This window comes from Anolis carolinensis, unplaced genomic scaffold, assembly GCF_035594765.1.
Source record: "Anolis carolinensis isolate JA03-04 unplaced genomic scaffold, rAnoCar3.1.pri scaffold_8, whole genome shotgun sequence".
Classification (NCBI taxonomy): domain Eukaryota; kingdom Metazoa; phylum Chordata; class Lepidosauria; order Squamata; family Dactyloidae; genus Anolis; species Anolis carolinensis.
Window position 1 is genome coordinate 25,125,090 of NW_026943819.1, and position 17,297 is coordinate 25,142,386.

Consider the following 17,297-nt stretch of genomic DNA (forward strand, 5'->3'; position numbering starts at 1 on the left):
TAAATTTGAGCTTTATGTAAATATTCAAAAACATTTAACCTACTGATGCCTCAATTAATGTAATTTTATTGGTATCTATTTTTATTTCTGAAATTTACCACCCTCGGCTTCTACTGGAGTCAATGTTTTCCCAGTTTTGGGGGGGTAAAATTAGGTGCCTCGGCTTATATTCGGGTCGGCTTATACTCAAGTATATATGGTACATATTACACCCTGTGTATTGTCATCTTTAGTGACTGAAGAAAGCAGAAGGTGGACAATTTTGCTCATTTTATTTATTTATTTATTTGCGACATTTATATACCGCCCTTCTCACCCTGAAGGGAGCTCAGGGCGGTTTACAAGTATATATACATACAATCTATTATATTATACAAATATATCACAATATTATTGGTAATATTGCATGTAATATAAATATATTGTTGATCACATCACTGTGTGTGAATGAATCAGTTAGTCCTTCTCCTCGTACATTCTTTTGCTTCTCTCAGAGGCGGGCGCATGAAGGGGAACTGTACAGCCGGTTTCTTCTGCCAAGAAGGAAGTCCAGATCCTACTCCACAAGGCCACAACTACACCTGGAGCCCACTAGCCGACTGCCCCTGGGGCCAGGTGTGTGCAGGACCCTGCCCTGCAGGTAACAGCATCTTAGCAAGAGGTGACTTTAAAAAAATCTGCAAATTTTCCAAGATACGGGTTTCTAAATCCCTCTCTTTTGGGCACATAGAAACTGGTGCAATTTAATTATTTTCTGCAACCTAGACCTGTTTGGTCCCATATAAAGAGTTTTCTATGCCTAGGGTTTCAGCCTAAACGAACTTGCAATTTACTATATGTTGTCCAATGCCCTTCCCATCTGTCTTCCAGGCTTCTACTGCCCAGAAGGCTCAGAAGTGCCCATCTCTTGTCCAGACGACACTGTTGGTTCTCCCCAAGGTGCCAGGCAAAGGGAAGACTGCCTTCCCTGCCCACCAGGTCGCTGGTGCAAAACAGGTCAGAATATATTGTTAATGTGGGGTTTGTGTATTGATAGTGTTTAAATGCAATTTGTGTCATGCTTGTATTGCAACTGATTGCATCATCCAGATCAGGGGTCCCCAAACTAAGGCCCGAGGGCCACATGTGGCCCATCGAAGCCATTTATCCGGCCCCCACGGCACAAAGGCAGAAGGGGGTTGGGCTAAATGACCCAAGGGTTCTCCTCTTCTCTATTATTATTATTATTATTATTATTATTATTATTATTATTATTATTATTAACAACAACATTGAGGCTGGGAGGCCATCTGTCAGGGGTGCTCTGCTTGTGCTTTTGGTGCACAAAGGCAGAAGGAGGTTGGACTCAATGGCCCAAAGAGTCTCTTCCAACCCTCATTATTATTATTATTATTATTATTATTATTATTATTATTATTATTATTATATTATTATTATTATTATTATTATATTGTATGACACAGCAAACAAGCTATATATGCTGGATTTCGTATCACAGAATCACAAGTCGAACACTTCCCAATTGTCTAGGACTGTGTGATGTATTTTCGGATGATGCACACAGATCCCAGTAGGGTGGCCTTTTGCAGTTGGCAGATCGTGATTTTGTCAATGTCTATTGTTTCCAAATGCCGGCTGAGATCTCTTGGCACGGCACCCAATGTGCCAATCACCACTGGGACCACCTGCACTAGTTTCTGCTAGAACCTTTGCAGTTTGATCTTGAGGTCCTGATATTATTATTATTATTATTATTATTATTATTATTATTATTATTATTGCTTGGTGGCCAACTATAGTCTGGCCCTCCAATGGTCCGAGGGATTGTGAACTGGCCCCCTGTTTAAAAAGTTTGGGGACCCCTGATCCAGATTGCACCATAATGTGGAAAGAGTTAATTGCCAAGAAGCTATGATGACCTTGATGCATGGCTGGAACTAGGGAGTATCCAGACACAAGTGTTTGTGCATAACGATTGCATCAGTGCAGTTCAGTTGAGTTCTGTCTGCCTAGAGTTCGAGTCAAGTTCTGTTGGAGAACAGAGCAGTTCAGTGTTCGTCGGTCGTCTGCAAGTCTGTTTGTGTTGATTATCGCTGCATACAGTAAAACTTTGTAATAGTTTTACCAACATCTCTGAGTGTCTCTTCGTTCTGCGTTCCACTGCTTCCATCCAACTACTGCTGCGCTGCAAATACTCTGACATATATGTCTCCATGCAATGCAGTCCTTCCATCAAACCCAAACACCACCAAACAAACACTGGAGGTCTGTTCCTCTGTTCATCCCCACCACCTAATACTTCTCCTGTTTTGCTTTCATTTTAGGATATCCAGAGGCCTATCTGTGCCCTGATGAGTATCACTGCTATAGAATGAACCACAGCAACACTGATGGACCTCAGATCCTCCACCCTTGTCCCAAGCAGACTTTCCGGACAGAGCTAAATGCTGAGGGTGCCTCTGAATGTCAGCCCTGTCCATCGGACTATCAGTGTCCTGTGACAGGTCAAGTGCCTATTTAGGAACCTATTAAGCTCTTTCCATAAGCATGAAAGCCTTCTCCCTGAAAGATGTACAAAGTTTGTGCCTACTTTGTTTTCTCTCTCATCTGTTCACTTTGTTTTCTCCTTTCAACTTACAGCAGATATGGCTTTTAGAGACTACCCTTGTGCCCCAGGACACTGGTGCCCAAGCAGACGGGATGCTTTCCTTTGCCCACCTGGTTCCTATAGGACCCAACCAGGTGCCGTGGCTTTGGAGGAATGTCAGCCTTGTCCTCCGGGATTTTACTGTCCAGACCCAGCCAAGTCGGGAGTGCCAAATGTCTATGGAAGACCTTGTGAACCAGGCTATGAATGCCCACCAGGTGAGTTATTATTTCACATTGGCACTTGAGACTCACAATTTTAGTTGAATGTTCTTCCAGTATGACTTTGTGAGAGTTTTACACTTGAGAAGATCTCAGTTGAAATCTTATATTTTAGACTGACAACAGTTTTTACACAAAGAGCAGTTTCTGACGAAGGTAGAGGATAATAATGCAGGCACCTCTTCCCCATTCTCCTGATTCACATGCCTCCGGTGGCGTAGTGGATTAAAGCCTTGTGACTTGAAGGTTGGGTTGCTGATCTGAAAGCTGCCAGGTTCGAATCCCACCCGGGGAGAGTGCGGATGAGCTCCCTCTATCAGCTCCAGCTCCATGCAGGGACATGAGAGAAGCCTCCCACAAGGATGGTAAAACATCATAACATCCGGGCGTCCCCTAGGCAACATCCTTGCAGACGGCCAATTCTCTCATTCCAGAAGCAACTTGCAATTTCTCAAGTTGCTCCTGACATGAAAAAAAAATCCTTTTCAAAATTAGTTGCCAACATGTTGTTCGCTATATTTAATAGTTGATAACACAGCGTGGATAGTTAATGGTAATGTAAAGTGAACACTGCTTCACAAATTTTGGCTAGTATAAAAGTGTATCTATGCCTTACAGTCACCTGTGGACTTATGAATCATAGTTTTCTCAGACAAAGGATAATCAGATATGGTTTTGCCAGTTCCTTCCTCTAATATTCCAAACCAAATAAGATTATTATGAGTAAGTACATCTCAAACACTTAACAAAATCAGCCACTGATATTTTATCAGTAACTTTTTTGTGTGTGTCAGGAGCTTACTTACTTACTTAGGCGATCCCTCGTAGTTCGAGGATGATGGTCTTCCAGTTGTGGGGTCTTGAGGGTGGGTTCTTAGGGGGCTAAAGAGACCTATTCTTGACCCGCATGTTCTCCCACAGTGAGGACATCTGTTTCCAGACGGAAGGCGGTCTCGGTCAGGGTTGGCTTGACGGGCCTTCCTCTTGGCACGTTTCTCCCTTAAACCCTCCATTCGTGCCTCTTCGAACTCCGCAGCACTGCTGGTCACAGCTGACCTCCAATTAGAGCGCTCAAGGGCCAGGGCTTCCCAGTTCTCAGTGTCTATGCCACAGTTTTTAAGGTTGGCTTTAAGCCCATCTTTAAATCTCTGGAGTGAGAGAATTGGCCGTCTGCAAGGACGTTGCCCAGGGGACGCCCAGATTTTTTGGGATGTTTTTACCATCCTTGTGGGAGGCTTCTCTCATGTCCCCACATGGAGCTGGAGCTGATAGAGGGAGCTCTGATACCACAGAAGTCTTGATGATGATGAACTCTTCTTCAACTTATACGACCCTAAGACAAACCTATCACAGGGTTTCCTTAGTGAGACTTTTTCAGAGGAGTCTTGCCATCGCTTCACATATTTATTCTCCACATCAGGTTCTTCTAGCCCTATGGTGTGCCGGCCTGGCTCTTTCTGTGGTCCCCGGACAGGGATCCCACCTCCATGTCCTGCTGGATATTACTGTCCTGGAGGGTCATCCTCATACAATATGCCTGGGCAGCAGTAAGTGGAAAATGTACACATCTTTGGAAAATGTTCTTCTGTTCCATCTCACTTGTGATGGAGAAGGAAGTGTTTTTCATGCAGGTGTTTTCCAGATGTATCTATCCACTAACCCTACTGTTAGCTGATTCTGTTTTCCAGATGCACCTACCCACATTACTGCCCGCTTGGCAGCAACCAGCCTCTTCTGTGCCCAGCTGGCTACACAGCTCTGAATGCAACAGGTCTCAGGGACTCCTTTGAGAAGAGCTGTCAAGCCTGTGAAGCAGGCACATACGGTGGCGGCAACTCAGATCTCTACCCACTCTGTTTGCCTTGTCCTCCAGGATTCAGTTGTCCGGAAGGTGATTATTCCACACAGTGCCATACTATATGTAGGTGAGAGGGAAGTGGGAACTAGTCACGGAAGACAGAAAAAGAAAGCTTGGTTGGGACATAAGAAAAAAAGAAAAAGGGCCCGGGCTGTGGCGCAGGCGGGAGAGCAAGCCAGTGCAATTAACTACAATGAATCACTCTGACCAGGAGGTCATGAGTTCGAGGCCCGCTCGGAGCCTATGTTTGTTTGTCTTTGTTCTATGTTCAAAGGCATTGAATGTTTGCCTATATGTGTAGTGTGATCCGCCCTGAGTCCCCTTCGGGGTGAGAAGGGCGGAATATAAATGCTGTAAATAAATACATAAATAAATAAAATCATTCAGTGAAGACATGACCTCCCTGCTTCCGCTTAGAGGTAAAGTACAAGTTTCACACTCTTATGAATGGCATATAACAACAAAATCACAACACCGATATATACAATAAGAGGTAATAATCACAGATAAAAAGAAAACATCCTTAAAAATGACTAATCTCAAGGATAAAATTTGCAACAGTCTCACAAAAGAATGCATCAGGGTTGTTCAGAAGATACGGAAGTATATAGCACCCTTGCCATTGAGAACACTGTCAAACAAGATCTCAAAAGAAATATAGTAGAGTCTCACTTATCCAACACTCGCTTATCCAACGCATTTTTGTAGTCAATGTTTTCAATATATCATGATATTTTGGTGCTAAATTCGTAAATACAGTAATTACTACATAGCATTACTGTGTATTGAACTACTTTTTCTGTCAAATTTGTTGTATAACATGATGTTTTGGTGCTTAATTTGTAAAATCATAACCTAATTTGATGTTTAATAGGCTTTTCCTTAATGCCTCCTTATTATCCAACATATTTGCTTATCTAGCGTTCTGCCGGCCCATTTATGTTGGATAAGTGAGACTCTACTGTACCTATTATCTGGAGTAAACCTATTTTCCTTATCACAAGAGCATTTCCTCAGAGATGCAGGCCTCAATCACTGGACTTGCACATTAAGTCTGTGCTTTCTTTCCAAAGATGAATCACAAAATAAAGTTGCATGCCAAATGTAAACTGTATAGGTGAGAGAAATACTGTGTTTCCCCAAAAATAAGACAGTGTCTTGTATTAATTTTTGCTCCCAAAGATGCTCTAGGTCTTATTTTCAGGGGATGTCTTAGTTTTCCATGAAGAAGAATTCACATTTATTGTTGAACAAAAAAATGAACATTTATTATATACTGTACAGTAGTTGTCATCACAAACCAGCATAACTAGATAAACTGTGAATCCTATCAAGGATTTCTTGATATTTCCATGTACAACACATTTCCATGTACAACACTCTATGGTACGTACATTTCCCGATCCTGCATGCTCTGGTGTTCTGTTCGGCGGGCCTGCTTCCAAACAAAAACTTTGCTAGGTCTTACTTTCAGGGGAGGTCTTATATTTAGCAATTCAGCAAAACCTCTACTAGGTCTTATTTTCAGGGGATGTCTTATTTTGGGGGAAACAGGGTAATGTGCTAAGGCTTTATTGCTTTTTAAGGGAAGAGCAGGGGATCGCAGTGGAGCAGCGGATTAAACCATTAAGTTGCAGAACTTGCTGAACAGAAGTTCAGCAGTTCGAATCCGCAGGATGGGATGAGCTTCTGTTGTTAGCCCCAGCTTCTGCCAACCTAGGAATTCGAACACATGCAAATGTGAGTAGATCAATAGGTCTGGTGGGAAGATAATGGCACTCCATGTAGTCATGCTGGCCACATAACCTAGGAAGTGTCTATGAACAACGCCGGCTCTTTGGCTTAGAAATGGAGATGAACATCACCTCCAGAGTTGGACTCAACTAGACTTAATGTCAAAGGGAAGCCTTTACTTTTACCTTTAAGGGAAGAGCTTAATGTGTAGCTTAGATCTCACACATTCTCATATTTCCCTCTTTCTTGCTCCAGGCACAGGAAGTTACCTCCAGCATCCCTGTCCTCAAGGGTATTATTGTCCTCGCCTGAACTCTTTCCCTGTACCCTGTCCACCTGGCACATATGGAAACAGCAGCCTTGCAAAGCAAGTGGATGAATGTTTCCACTGCCCGGCGGGCTCTTTCAACCATCTACCAGGTCAGGTTGGTTGTTTCCCTTGTGGGAGCTCCTCAACATCCAAACCAGGTGAGTCCTCTAATCTCTAAATATACAAAACTCTTCACTCTAGTCAGAGAAATGATTTTTAAAAAAGAGTTATAGTACAGTACCTACACTGACTCATGGATAAGTCGGCCTAGGTTTATTGAATCAATCTCTTGACTAAAACTTCTAGACTTATAAAGGAGTATATGAGGTAATGAGCTTTTTAATCTTCTGATGTGCATGAACTCTGGTCAGAGCTGTCATTATTACCCAATTACATTATTATCGAGTTACGATAATAATTTGAACCACAGCCGGGCTGTGGCGCAGGCTGGTGAGCACTCAGCTGCAGCCAGCTGCAACAAATCACTCTGACCAAGAGGTCATGAGTTCGAGGTCAGCTTGGAGCTGCGTTTGTCTCTGTCTTTGTTCTATGTTAAGGCATTGAATGTTTGCCTTATATGTGTAATGTGATCCGCCCTGAGTCCTCTTCGGGGTGAGAAGGGCGGAATATAAATACTGTAAATAAATAAATAAAAGCTCTCAGAACGTATCCAAGGCTAGCCAGAAAAATGTCTTTGGGATAGCAGGTAGGTCAGGTGTAAATGAGCTAGGAAAAAGTCATCACAGCAGAACCAGCCTCTTCTCTGGATAAGGTGTTCAATCCTTTCCTGAAGCCTTTGTCCTGTCCTAAAAAAAATCTCTTGGGAAAAGAGGGGTAACTTGTGGGGCACGGGGACAAATTCCAGTTTAAATGAAACTCTTTGAAAATGGATTAAAGATTTTTGAAATGTCATGGAAGATGTTTGCATAAAAACACATTTTTAAAGGGTTACAGCACCTTAACTTCCTTCATGTTTACAAGTTTCACTCAGTGCACTTTGCCCAGTCCATTGTATGATTTTATTACTGTGTTTTATCATGTGTTTTATAATGTGATTTTATTTTATGCCTTTTAATTTTATTTGTGCGTTTTTTTGTATTTGATACCACTGTATGCTTGTTTTATATCTGTGAGCCGCCCCCAGTCCCTCTGGGGAGATGGTGGCAGGGTATAAAATAATTATAATAATAATAATAATAATTATTATTATTATTATTATTATAAAGGGTTCTATTTTTTGCAGACTGTCGGGCTTTGGTTTCAAGTTTGCTATAATGAGCATGGATAAGTAATCTACAGTCCTGATTTTTGAGGAAGGCTGCTTTTGACCTCATCTGCCTCTCTAAATCATTTTTTAAATTTTTTTTATTGTAAACACCAGTAGAATAACAAAATCCATCACCATTTCAATATACCGTATATACTCGATTATAAGCCAACCCGAATTTAAGCCAAGGCACCTCATTTTACCACAAAAAAACTGGGAAAACATTGACTCCAATATAAGCCGAAGGTGGTAAATTTCAGAAATAAAAATAGATACCAATAAAATTACATTAATTGAGGCATCAGTAGGTTAAATGTTTTTGAATATTTACATAAAGCTCAAATTTAAGATAAGACTGTCCAACTCTGATCCAATCATTATTCTCATCTTCTTCAATGTAAATGTGCTTATGTATCCTTATATTTAATAATAATAGAGTAAAATAATACATATAATAATAATAATAATAATAATAATAATAATAATACAGGAAAATAATACATGTAGTAATAAATAGAGTAAAATAATAAATATAATAATAATAAGATCAGAGTGAAATAATAAATGTATTATTAATAATAATGAAAATAGAATAAAATAAATGTAATAGTAGCAACAATAATAGAGAAAAATAATAAATGTAATAATACCAATAATAATAGAGAAAAATAATAAATGTACCATGTATTCTCAAGTATAAGCTGACCCAAATATAAGCCAACCAGGACCCTCACCCGAGTATAAGCCGAGGGGGGCTTTTTCAGTCTTAAAAAAAGGGCTGAAAAACTAGGCTTATACTCGAGTATATACAGTGCATTCCAAATTATATATTCTTAGTAACATTACACTTACTAATTCCACCTTTATCTCCCATTTATGTCTATTGGTTTTTCACCCCTCCCCCACCCTCTGGGAACAGGACTTTCTTTCATTCAGATATTATTTTAATTGATCAATCGTAAATAGAGAATGATTCAATTCTTTGTATTTTCTTTGTCCTTTGACTTTATCTATCAATCTTCCCCATTTTGGATCCCAGTTCCTTTATTTGGCCTGATATATATTTACTGTATATACTCGAGTATAAGCCTAGTTTTTCAGCCCTTTTTTTAAGACTGAAAAAGCCCCCCTCGGCTTATACTTGAGTGAGGGTCCTGGTTGGCTTATATTTGGGTCAGCTTATACTCGAGAATATATGGGTCATTTATTATTTTTCTCTATTATTATTGGTAGTATTACATTTATTATTTTTCTCTATTATTGTTGCTACTATTACATTTATTTTACTCTATTTTTATTATTATTTTTAATACATTGAGCTGGAGACCAAAAGGTCCCAGGTTCAAACCCTAGGAGCGGCGTGAGCGGCCGCTATTAGCTTCAGCTCCTGCCAACCTTGCAGTTCGAAAACATGCCAATGTGAGTAGATCAATAGGTACCGCTCCGGCGGGAAGGTAACGGCGCTCCATGCAGTCATGCCGGCCACATGACCTTGGAGGTGTCTATGGACAACGCCGGTTCTTCAGATTAGAAATGGAGATAAGCACCAACCCCCAGAGTCAGACATGACTGGACTTAACGTCAGGGGAAAACCTTTACCTACCTTTACATTTATTATTTTACTCTATTTATTATTACATGTATTATTTTCCTGTATTTATTATTGTTATTACATGTATTATTTTATACTATTATTAATAAAAGGATACATAAGCACATTTACATTGAAGAAGATGAGAATAATGATTTAATCAGAGTTAGACGGTCTTATCTTAAATTTAAGCTTTATGTAAATATTCAAAAACATTTAACCTACTGATGCCTCAATTCATGTAATTTTCTTGGTATCTATTTTTATTTCCGAAATTTACCACCCTTGGCTTATACTGGAGTCAATGTTTTCCCAGGTTTTTTTGTGGTTAAATTAGGTGCCTCGGCTTATATTCGGATTGGCTTATACTTGAGTATATACGGAAGTTCTCCTTTCAAGGATGTAATCTTGAAGCATAAAATCAGCTAGGTATTCATACCATTTTTAACTTCCCTCTCTAAATCGTAACCTTTCTTCTGAAGGTGCCACCAGCTGTACCTGCCATGGTCTGAATCGGGCTTTCCAGGAGTCGGATGGTTCCTGCATCTGCCAAGTAGGATATGTTTATTATGATGAAAGAGGAAAGAAAACACCTGACAGCAACAGTGACCAAGACTGCCAGCCCCAGGTGATGGGCTGAGATAGTTTCTGCCATGGTTGGGTAGGTGGGCATACATGCAGTGCTCTAACTTAGCCGGGCTGTGGCACAGCTAGCTAGTAACCAGCTGCTATAAATCACTACTGACCGAGAGGTCATGAGTTCAAAGCCCGGGTCAGGTTAAGCCTCCGACCATTAAAAAAAAATAGCCCCGGCTTGCTGTGGACCTAGCAGCCCCGAAAGACAGTTGCATCTGTCAAGTAGGGAAAATTTAGGTACGCTTTATGCGGGAGGCTAATTTAACTAATCTACAACACCATAAAACTGCCAGCAAAACTCGAGGAAAAGAATGAGGAAGAACAGCCACCAATGGACGGTGAAGCAACAGCTCCCCCTGTGGCCGGAACCGTGAAGCTGGAAAGATGTTTTAAAAAAATGCCTCTGTGTCTGTCTAAAACTGTTGTTTGTCTGTTGGCATTGAATGTTTGCCATATATGTGTTCATTGTAATCCGCCCTGAGTCCTCTTCGGGGTGAGAAGGGCGGAATATAAATACTGTAAATAAATAAATAAATAAATATTAATAAAACTTTTAGCCACCTTTCTTTTCTTCTGCAGGTGGAGACACGTTGTGCTCCGGGAGAGATCCGCTTGGCATCCACCCGCACTTGTGTGTTCCCTGAGCAGTATAACTGCTCCCTGGTCTGCAATCCAGCAGACGGAGAACTTCATGCTGAACTCGGCATGTAAGTATTATCTTGCAGGAAGGGATTTCTGGGCAGTGACGAAAACAATTCTTTCTTCTTCCAATCAGAAACTTTAATTCTAGCCAAGTCCTACACATTTTGACTATTTGTGGTGATCAGCAAAAAGGAAAAAAAGGAAAAGTATGGTATATAATATACTTTAAAGTAAGTTATAGTTCTATATTTCCTCAAGTGATATAATCACATATATTTTGATTGTAATATCAGTTTATATATTCCAACTGTATGGATAAGTACATATTTCAATGTCCAATTTTAACAAATATAATCTTGATAATGTTCTCAAGGTTTGTAATACTCTTCTTCAAAATCGATCATTCAAAGTAAATCAAAGTTCCATGTCAATAGTAACTCATTCAAAGTAAATCAAAGTTCCATGTCGATAGCAACGACTGGTCTCCCGGGTATGCATCCAGTTTCAGTGACCTTCTTCAGGTAGACCCTCTTCAGGTAATCTTGGAGTTCCCTCTGTTTGCTTTAGGTAGTATATCTTGCTGCTCTGCTATCTTATTTCTTCTTATACCCTGTTTTCCCGAAAATAAGACAGTGTCTTATATTAATTTTTGCTCCCAAAGATGTGCTAGGTCTTATTTTCAGGGGATGTATTATTTTTCCACAAAGAAGAATTCACATTTATGGTTGAATTTTTTTAATGAAAATGTATTATCTACTGTACAGTAGTTGTCATCACAAACCAGCATAACCAAACTGTGAATCCTTTCAAGAATTTCTATATTATATTTTATTGCTATACTGTTTTTAAATTACTGTTTTAAATTTCTGTTCATATGTAAATTATGTTGTTGGGCTTGTCCCTGTGTAAGCTGCCCTGAGTCCCTTCTGGGAGATGGAGGTGGGATACAAGAATAAAGTTATTATTATATTATTATTATTTCTTATTACTACCTTTATTTCCATGTACAATGATCTATGGTATGTACATTTATCGATCCTGCATGCTTCCAAACAAAAACTTTGCTAGGTCTTACTTTCGGGGGAGGCCTTATATTTAGCAATTCAGCAAAACCTCTACTAGGTCTTATTTTCTGGGGATGTCTTATTTTAGGGGAAACAGGGTAGAAATAAATAGAAAAGAACTATCTAGTGCTCTATTTGTAAATTGAGTCAAAATAATACAAACCATACTAAAAATAGACATGTACAATTTTTAGTATGGTTTGTATTCTTTTTAGTATGGTTTATTTTTAGTATATTTTTAGTATGGTTTGTATTATTTTTAGTATGGTTTGTATTATTTTGACTCAATCATGGAGTTACAGGGAAGAATGAGTTACAGGGAACATATAACTCCTCTGCCAGAGCAACTTCATAATTGGGGCCCGGCTGTGGCACAGGCTGGTTAGCAGCCAGCTGCAATAAATCACTCTGACCATGAGGTCATGAGTTCGAGGCCAGCCCGTGTTGGGGTCAGCACCCGACAATTAAAATAAAAAAATAGCCCCTGCTAGTTGTTGACCTAAGCAACCTGAAAGATAGTTGCATCTATCAAGTAGGAAATTTAGATACCACTTATATTTATTTATTTATTTATTTATTTATTTACAGCATTTATATTCTCACCCCGAAGGGGACTCAGGGCGGATCACATTACACATATAGGCAAACATTCAATGCCTTTTAACATAGAACAAAGACAAGGCAAACATAGGCTCCGAGCGGGCCTCGAACTCATGACCTCCTGGTCAGAGTGATTCATTGCAGCTGGTTGCAGCTGGCTTGCTCTCCCGCCTGCACCACAGCCTGGAGAGACTAATTTACAACAGAATCACCCAGCCGCCATTGGAATGAGGAAGTTGCCATTGCAGTGGATGATGAAGCAGCTGCTCCCCTTGTGGCCGGAATCAAGCATATCCTCAGGAAGCTGGAAGCTGGAGAAGGTTTAAATTGCCTCTGCATCTGTCTCTGTCTCTGTTCTATGTTATATAGCATTGATTGTTTGCCTTATATGTGTACAATGTGATCCGCCCTGAGTCCCCTTCGGGGTGAGAAGGGTGGAATATAAATACTGTAAATAAAAATAAATAAATAAATAAATAAAATCTACCAGTTGCATTTCCAAACACGGTTATTGACTTTTGTGGCTGGCATTCCCAAATAACCTGGGAATATGGATGAAAAGTCACCACCTCAATATGATTTTTGTGGGGTGACATTTAAAGACCTAGCTTAGTTTCCAGAGCTGCATTTTGTGATGTAAGATCTTGGCCACGTTTGGGAAGAAAATGAACGAAGGATTCAGAGAAATGAAATGAAATTGAGAGTGGGTGTTTTCCGGGCTGTATGGCCATGTTCCAGAAGTATTCGCTCCTGACGTTTCACCCACATCTATGGCAGGCATCCTCAGAGGTTGTGAGGTATATCTCACAACCATAGATGTGGGCGAAATGTCAGGAGAGAATACTTCTGGAACATGGCCATACAGCCTGGAAAACACACAACAACCCTGTGATCCCGGCCATGAAAGCCTTCAACAACACATAGAAATTGACAGCGACTGATTTTCCCATCCATATCTAGCTTAGGGAATTATTCTATACAGAGATCCAGTAGTTCATTGTGTAAATCTGTGCTTTCCTGAGTCTAGGAAAGTTGACTGCTATCTCCTAAAATGAATACAGTAAGACCCTTATTACTGCAGAACCCATCTTCATAGTTTCACTTACTTGGGGGAAAATGACCTATCTATATATATAAAAGAGTGATGGAATCCCGGCGACCGACAAAACAACAAAACTAAAGCCCCCCCAACCTCGAAATTTGACAAGACAACCCATCATCCATGCCTCCAGGTTGATATAACCAAAAGAAAAAAAAGATAAAGTCCTAATTAGAGGGAGAGGAATAATTGTTTTTATCCAATTGCTGCCAGTTAGAAGGCTAAGCTCCACCCACTTGGTCTCCTAACAACCCACTCAGCCCAGGGGACAGGCAGAGTTAGGACTCACTTAGGCAGCTTCTGTGAACCCTAAAGTTCAAAAACATGCAAATGAGAGTACATGAATAGGCACTGCTCCGGCGGGAAGGTAACGGCACTCCATGCAGTCATGCCGGCCACATGACCTTGGAGGAGTCTACGGACAACGCCAGCTCTTCAGCTTAGAAATGGAGACCCCCAAAGTCAGACACGACTGAACTTAATGTCAGGGGAAAACCTTTACCCTTTACCTAACTACTACCAATTCCTCAATACTTTAATTCCCATACCACCATACTTCGCCACAGCAACGCATGGCCGGGCACAGCTAGTTTGGGAATATAATAGATCATCCAGGTAATTCTAAGATATGCTTCTCTTGGAAGTTCCAATAAATATACATTGGAGTTCGTAGAAAATTCCTACAGATAATATCTAGGTCATCCAATGCAACTCTAGGTTGTGCTGAGATTTGACACCATTGGTCATATTAGTGGTTTCAGATAACTGAGGTCTGGCTGGAAACCTATCCATCACAGATAAGGGGCTCTTACTCAATTACAAAATGTTAGACTAAAAAGAAATAGGGAATTACCCAGGTCTTTGGTTTTTCTTTCATTCCCAGCTGTCACTGTGAGTGGTATGTCTCTGCTGAAGAGGTATGTGACCATGTATGCTTATCGAGATCACCTCAACTCTCTCTGAGATTCGGTGCAGAGAGAGAGCTGCTGCTTGACATCGAGGGAGTTGGGGAAAAAGTAAGTAGAGAATGCTGGGGTGGGATGGGAAGATGTACTTTACACATAAAAGAATGAGGCGAAATTTTGGAGTCCCTCTGTGGCAAGAGTGGAGAACCTCAGGCCCTGAGATCCAAATCTGGCCTTGACCAATATTGGACTGTGTCTTGGGTTAAGCTTGGTGGTACATTTATTCACAGAACTAATCATCCAGCTTCCTGTATATAAAGAAATAATAAAGAACAATCCTGAAGACGATGGCCTAACTTGCAGTGGATATGATTTGAAACTTTAACTGGCAAATAGTGTGGTTCACATAAAGATATTCATATACCGTATATACTCGAGTATAAGTCGACCCGAATATAAGCCGAGGCACCTAATTTTACCACAAAAAAACTGGGAAAACATTGACTCCAGTATAAGCCGAGGGTGGTAAATTTCAGAAAAAAAAAATAGATACAGTAGAGTCTCACTTATCCAACATAAACTGGCCGGCAGAATGTTGGATAAGCAAATATGTTGGATAATAAGGAGAGATTAAGAAAGAGCCTATTAAACATCAAAATAGGTTATGATTTTACAAATTAAGCACCAAAACATCATGTTATACAACAAATTTGACAGAAAAAGTAGTTCATTACACATTAATGCTATGTAGTAATTACTGTATTTACGAATTTAGCACCAAAATATCACGATATATTGAAAACATTGACTACAAAAATGCGTTGGATAATCCAGAACGTTGGATAAGTGAGTGTTGGATAAGTGAGACTCTACTGTACCAATAAAATTACATTGAGGCATCAGTAGGTTAAATGTTTTTGAATGTTTACATAAAGCTCAAATTTAAGATAAGACTGTCCAACTCTGATCAAATCATTATTCTGATCTTCTTCAATGGAAATGTGCTTATGTATCCTTTTAATAATAATAGAGTAAAATAATACCTGTAATGATAATAATAATAAATACAGGAAAATAATACAAGTAATAATAAATAGAGTAAAATAATAAATGCAATAATAATAATAATAAGATCAGAATGAAATAATAAATGTATTAATGTATTAATGTAAATAAATGTATTAATAATAATAAAAATAGAGTAAAATAAATGTAATAGTAGCAACAATAATAGAGAAAAATAATAAATGTAATAATACCAAGAATAATAGAGAAAAATAATAAATGTTCCATATATTCTCGAGTATAAGCTGACCCAAATATAAGCCAACCAGGACCCTCACCCGAGTATAAGCCGAGGGGGGCTTTTTCAGTCTTAAAAAATGGGCTGAAAAACTAGGCTTATACTTGAGTATATACAGTAATAAAGAGGCCGGGCTGTAGCACAGCTGGTAAATCTCCGGTAGCAATAAGATCTGCCAACCAAAAGGTTGCCGGTTCAAAGCCCAGGTTGGGGTGAGCACCCAACTGTCAGCCCAGCTTACTGTTTACCTAAGCAGTTCAAAAACAGCTTAGAGTTGTAAGTAAATAAATTAGGTACCGCTAAAAAGCCGGGGAGGTATTTTACAACACCATAAAGAAAAAAACAGAAATTGCCGGTGACTAAAAGGAAGAAGTCCTGATGGCTCTTTGTCATAGAGGATGGAGTGACAGCACCTTCCTGTGGCTGGATTCGAGCACAACCTCCAAGATGTCGAAGCTGCACATCAACACAACATGCCTCCTTTTTGTATGTCTGTCTGTCCTGTCCGTTCAAACGGCATTGACTGTTTGTCGTATATGTTTACTGTGATCCGTCCTGAGTCTCCTTGGGGAGATAGGGTGGAATATAAATAAAGTGATGATGATGATGACGATGATGATGATGATTATTATTATTACAGTAGAGTCTCACTTATCCAAGCTAAACAGGCCCGGCAGGTGAACATTATTCACAGACTTTGTTTTCAACTGGAAGGACTAGTTAGGATGAGTAGACATATACAGCAGAGTCTCACTTATCCAACATAAACGGGCCGGCAGAATGTTGGATAAGCGAACATGTTGGATAATAAGGAGGCATTAAGGAAAAGCCCATTAAACATCAAATGAGGTTATGATTTTACAAATTAAGCACCAAAACATCATGTTACACAACAAATTTGACAGAAAAAGTAGTTCAATACGCAGTAATGCTATGTAGTAATTACTGTATTTATGAATTTAGCACCAAAATATCACGATATATTGAAAACATTGACTATAAAAATGGCTTGGATTATCCAGAGGCTTGGATAAGCGAGGCTTGGATAAGTGAGACTTTACTGTATTATTATTTGGGGTGGGATTGATGGCAAAAACTCATTTGTACTTCTGAGAAATAATTATTTTGAACTGCTTGGGGCATTTTGAGAAAGAAGGAAAAACGACACATGGAGGATGTTTTGCTTCTTCTTTCCCTAATCTTAACAACATCCAAATCAGATCAAGACACATTGCCAATAATTTCTTATTTGTGCTGTGCTTGCCAGGAGATCCCAAACACCCTGGGACCAGACGAACACATTTATGAAAGCCAACAAGTCCATTTGGCTCTCTTTAGCCCTAAAGGAGTTTTTGGTTTCCTGCTTCCCAATCCAGATGTTCTAGATGCCTTTTTGTCAGGTAAGAATTTAGTGTTTTCC

General features: G+C 39.7%; 1 protein-coding gene across 2 annotated transcripts in view; it reads left to right on the forward strand.

Moving 5' to 3' along the window:
* Positions 1 to 17,297, forward strand: part of LOC100564612 (zonadhesin) — a 180,895-nt gene that overhangs the window by 134,336 nt on the left and 29,262 nt on the right. The window contains exons 61-71 of one of the 2 annotated variants that reach the window (XM_008119521.2): positions 495 to 640; positions 871 to 996; positions 2,325 to 2,504; positions 2,641 to 2,865; positions 4,289 to 4,415; positions 4,557 to 4,759; positions 6,716 to 6,928; positions 10,111 to 10,256; positions 10,844 to 10,971; positions 14,553 to 14,685; positions 17,145 to 17,277. In XM_008119521.2, the coding sequence (XP_008117728.2) occupies positions 495 to 640; positions 871 to 996; positions 2,325 to 2,504; positions 2,641 to 2,865; positions 4,289 to 4,415; positions 4,557 to 4,759; positions 6,716 to 6,928; positions 10,111 to 10,256; positions 10,844 to 10,971; positions 14,553 to 14,685; positions 17,145 to 17,277 (1,760 nt within the window). The remainder of the gene's footprint in view (positions 1 to 494; positions 641 to 870; positions 997 to 2,324; positions 2,505 to 2,640; positions 2,866 to 4,288; positions 4,416 to 4,556; positions 4,760 to 6,715; positions 6,929 to 10,110; positions 10,257 to 10,843; positions 10,972 to 14,552; positions 14,686 to 17,144; positions 17,278 to 17,297) is intronic. The other variant, XM_062960921.1, reaches the window with a different exon arrangement.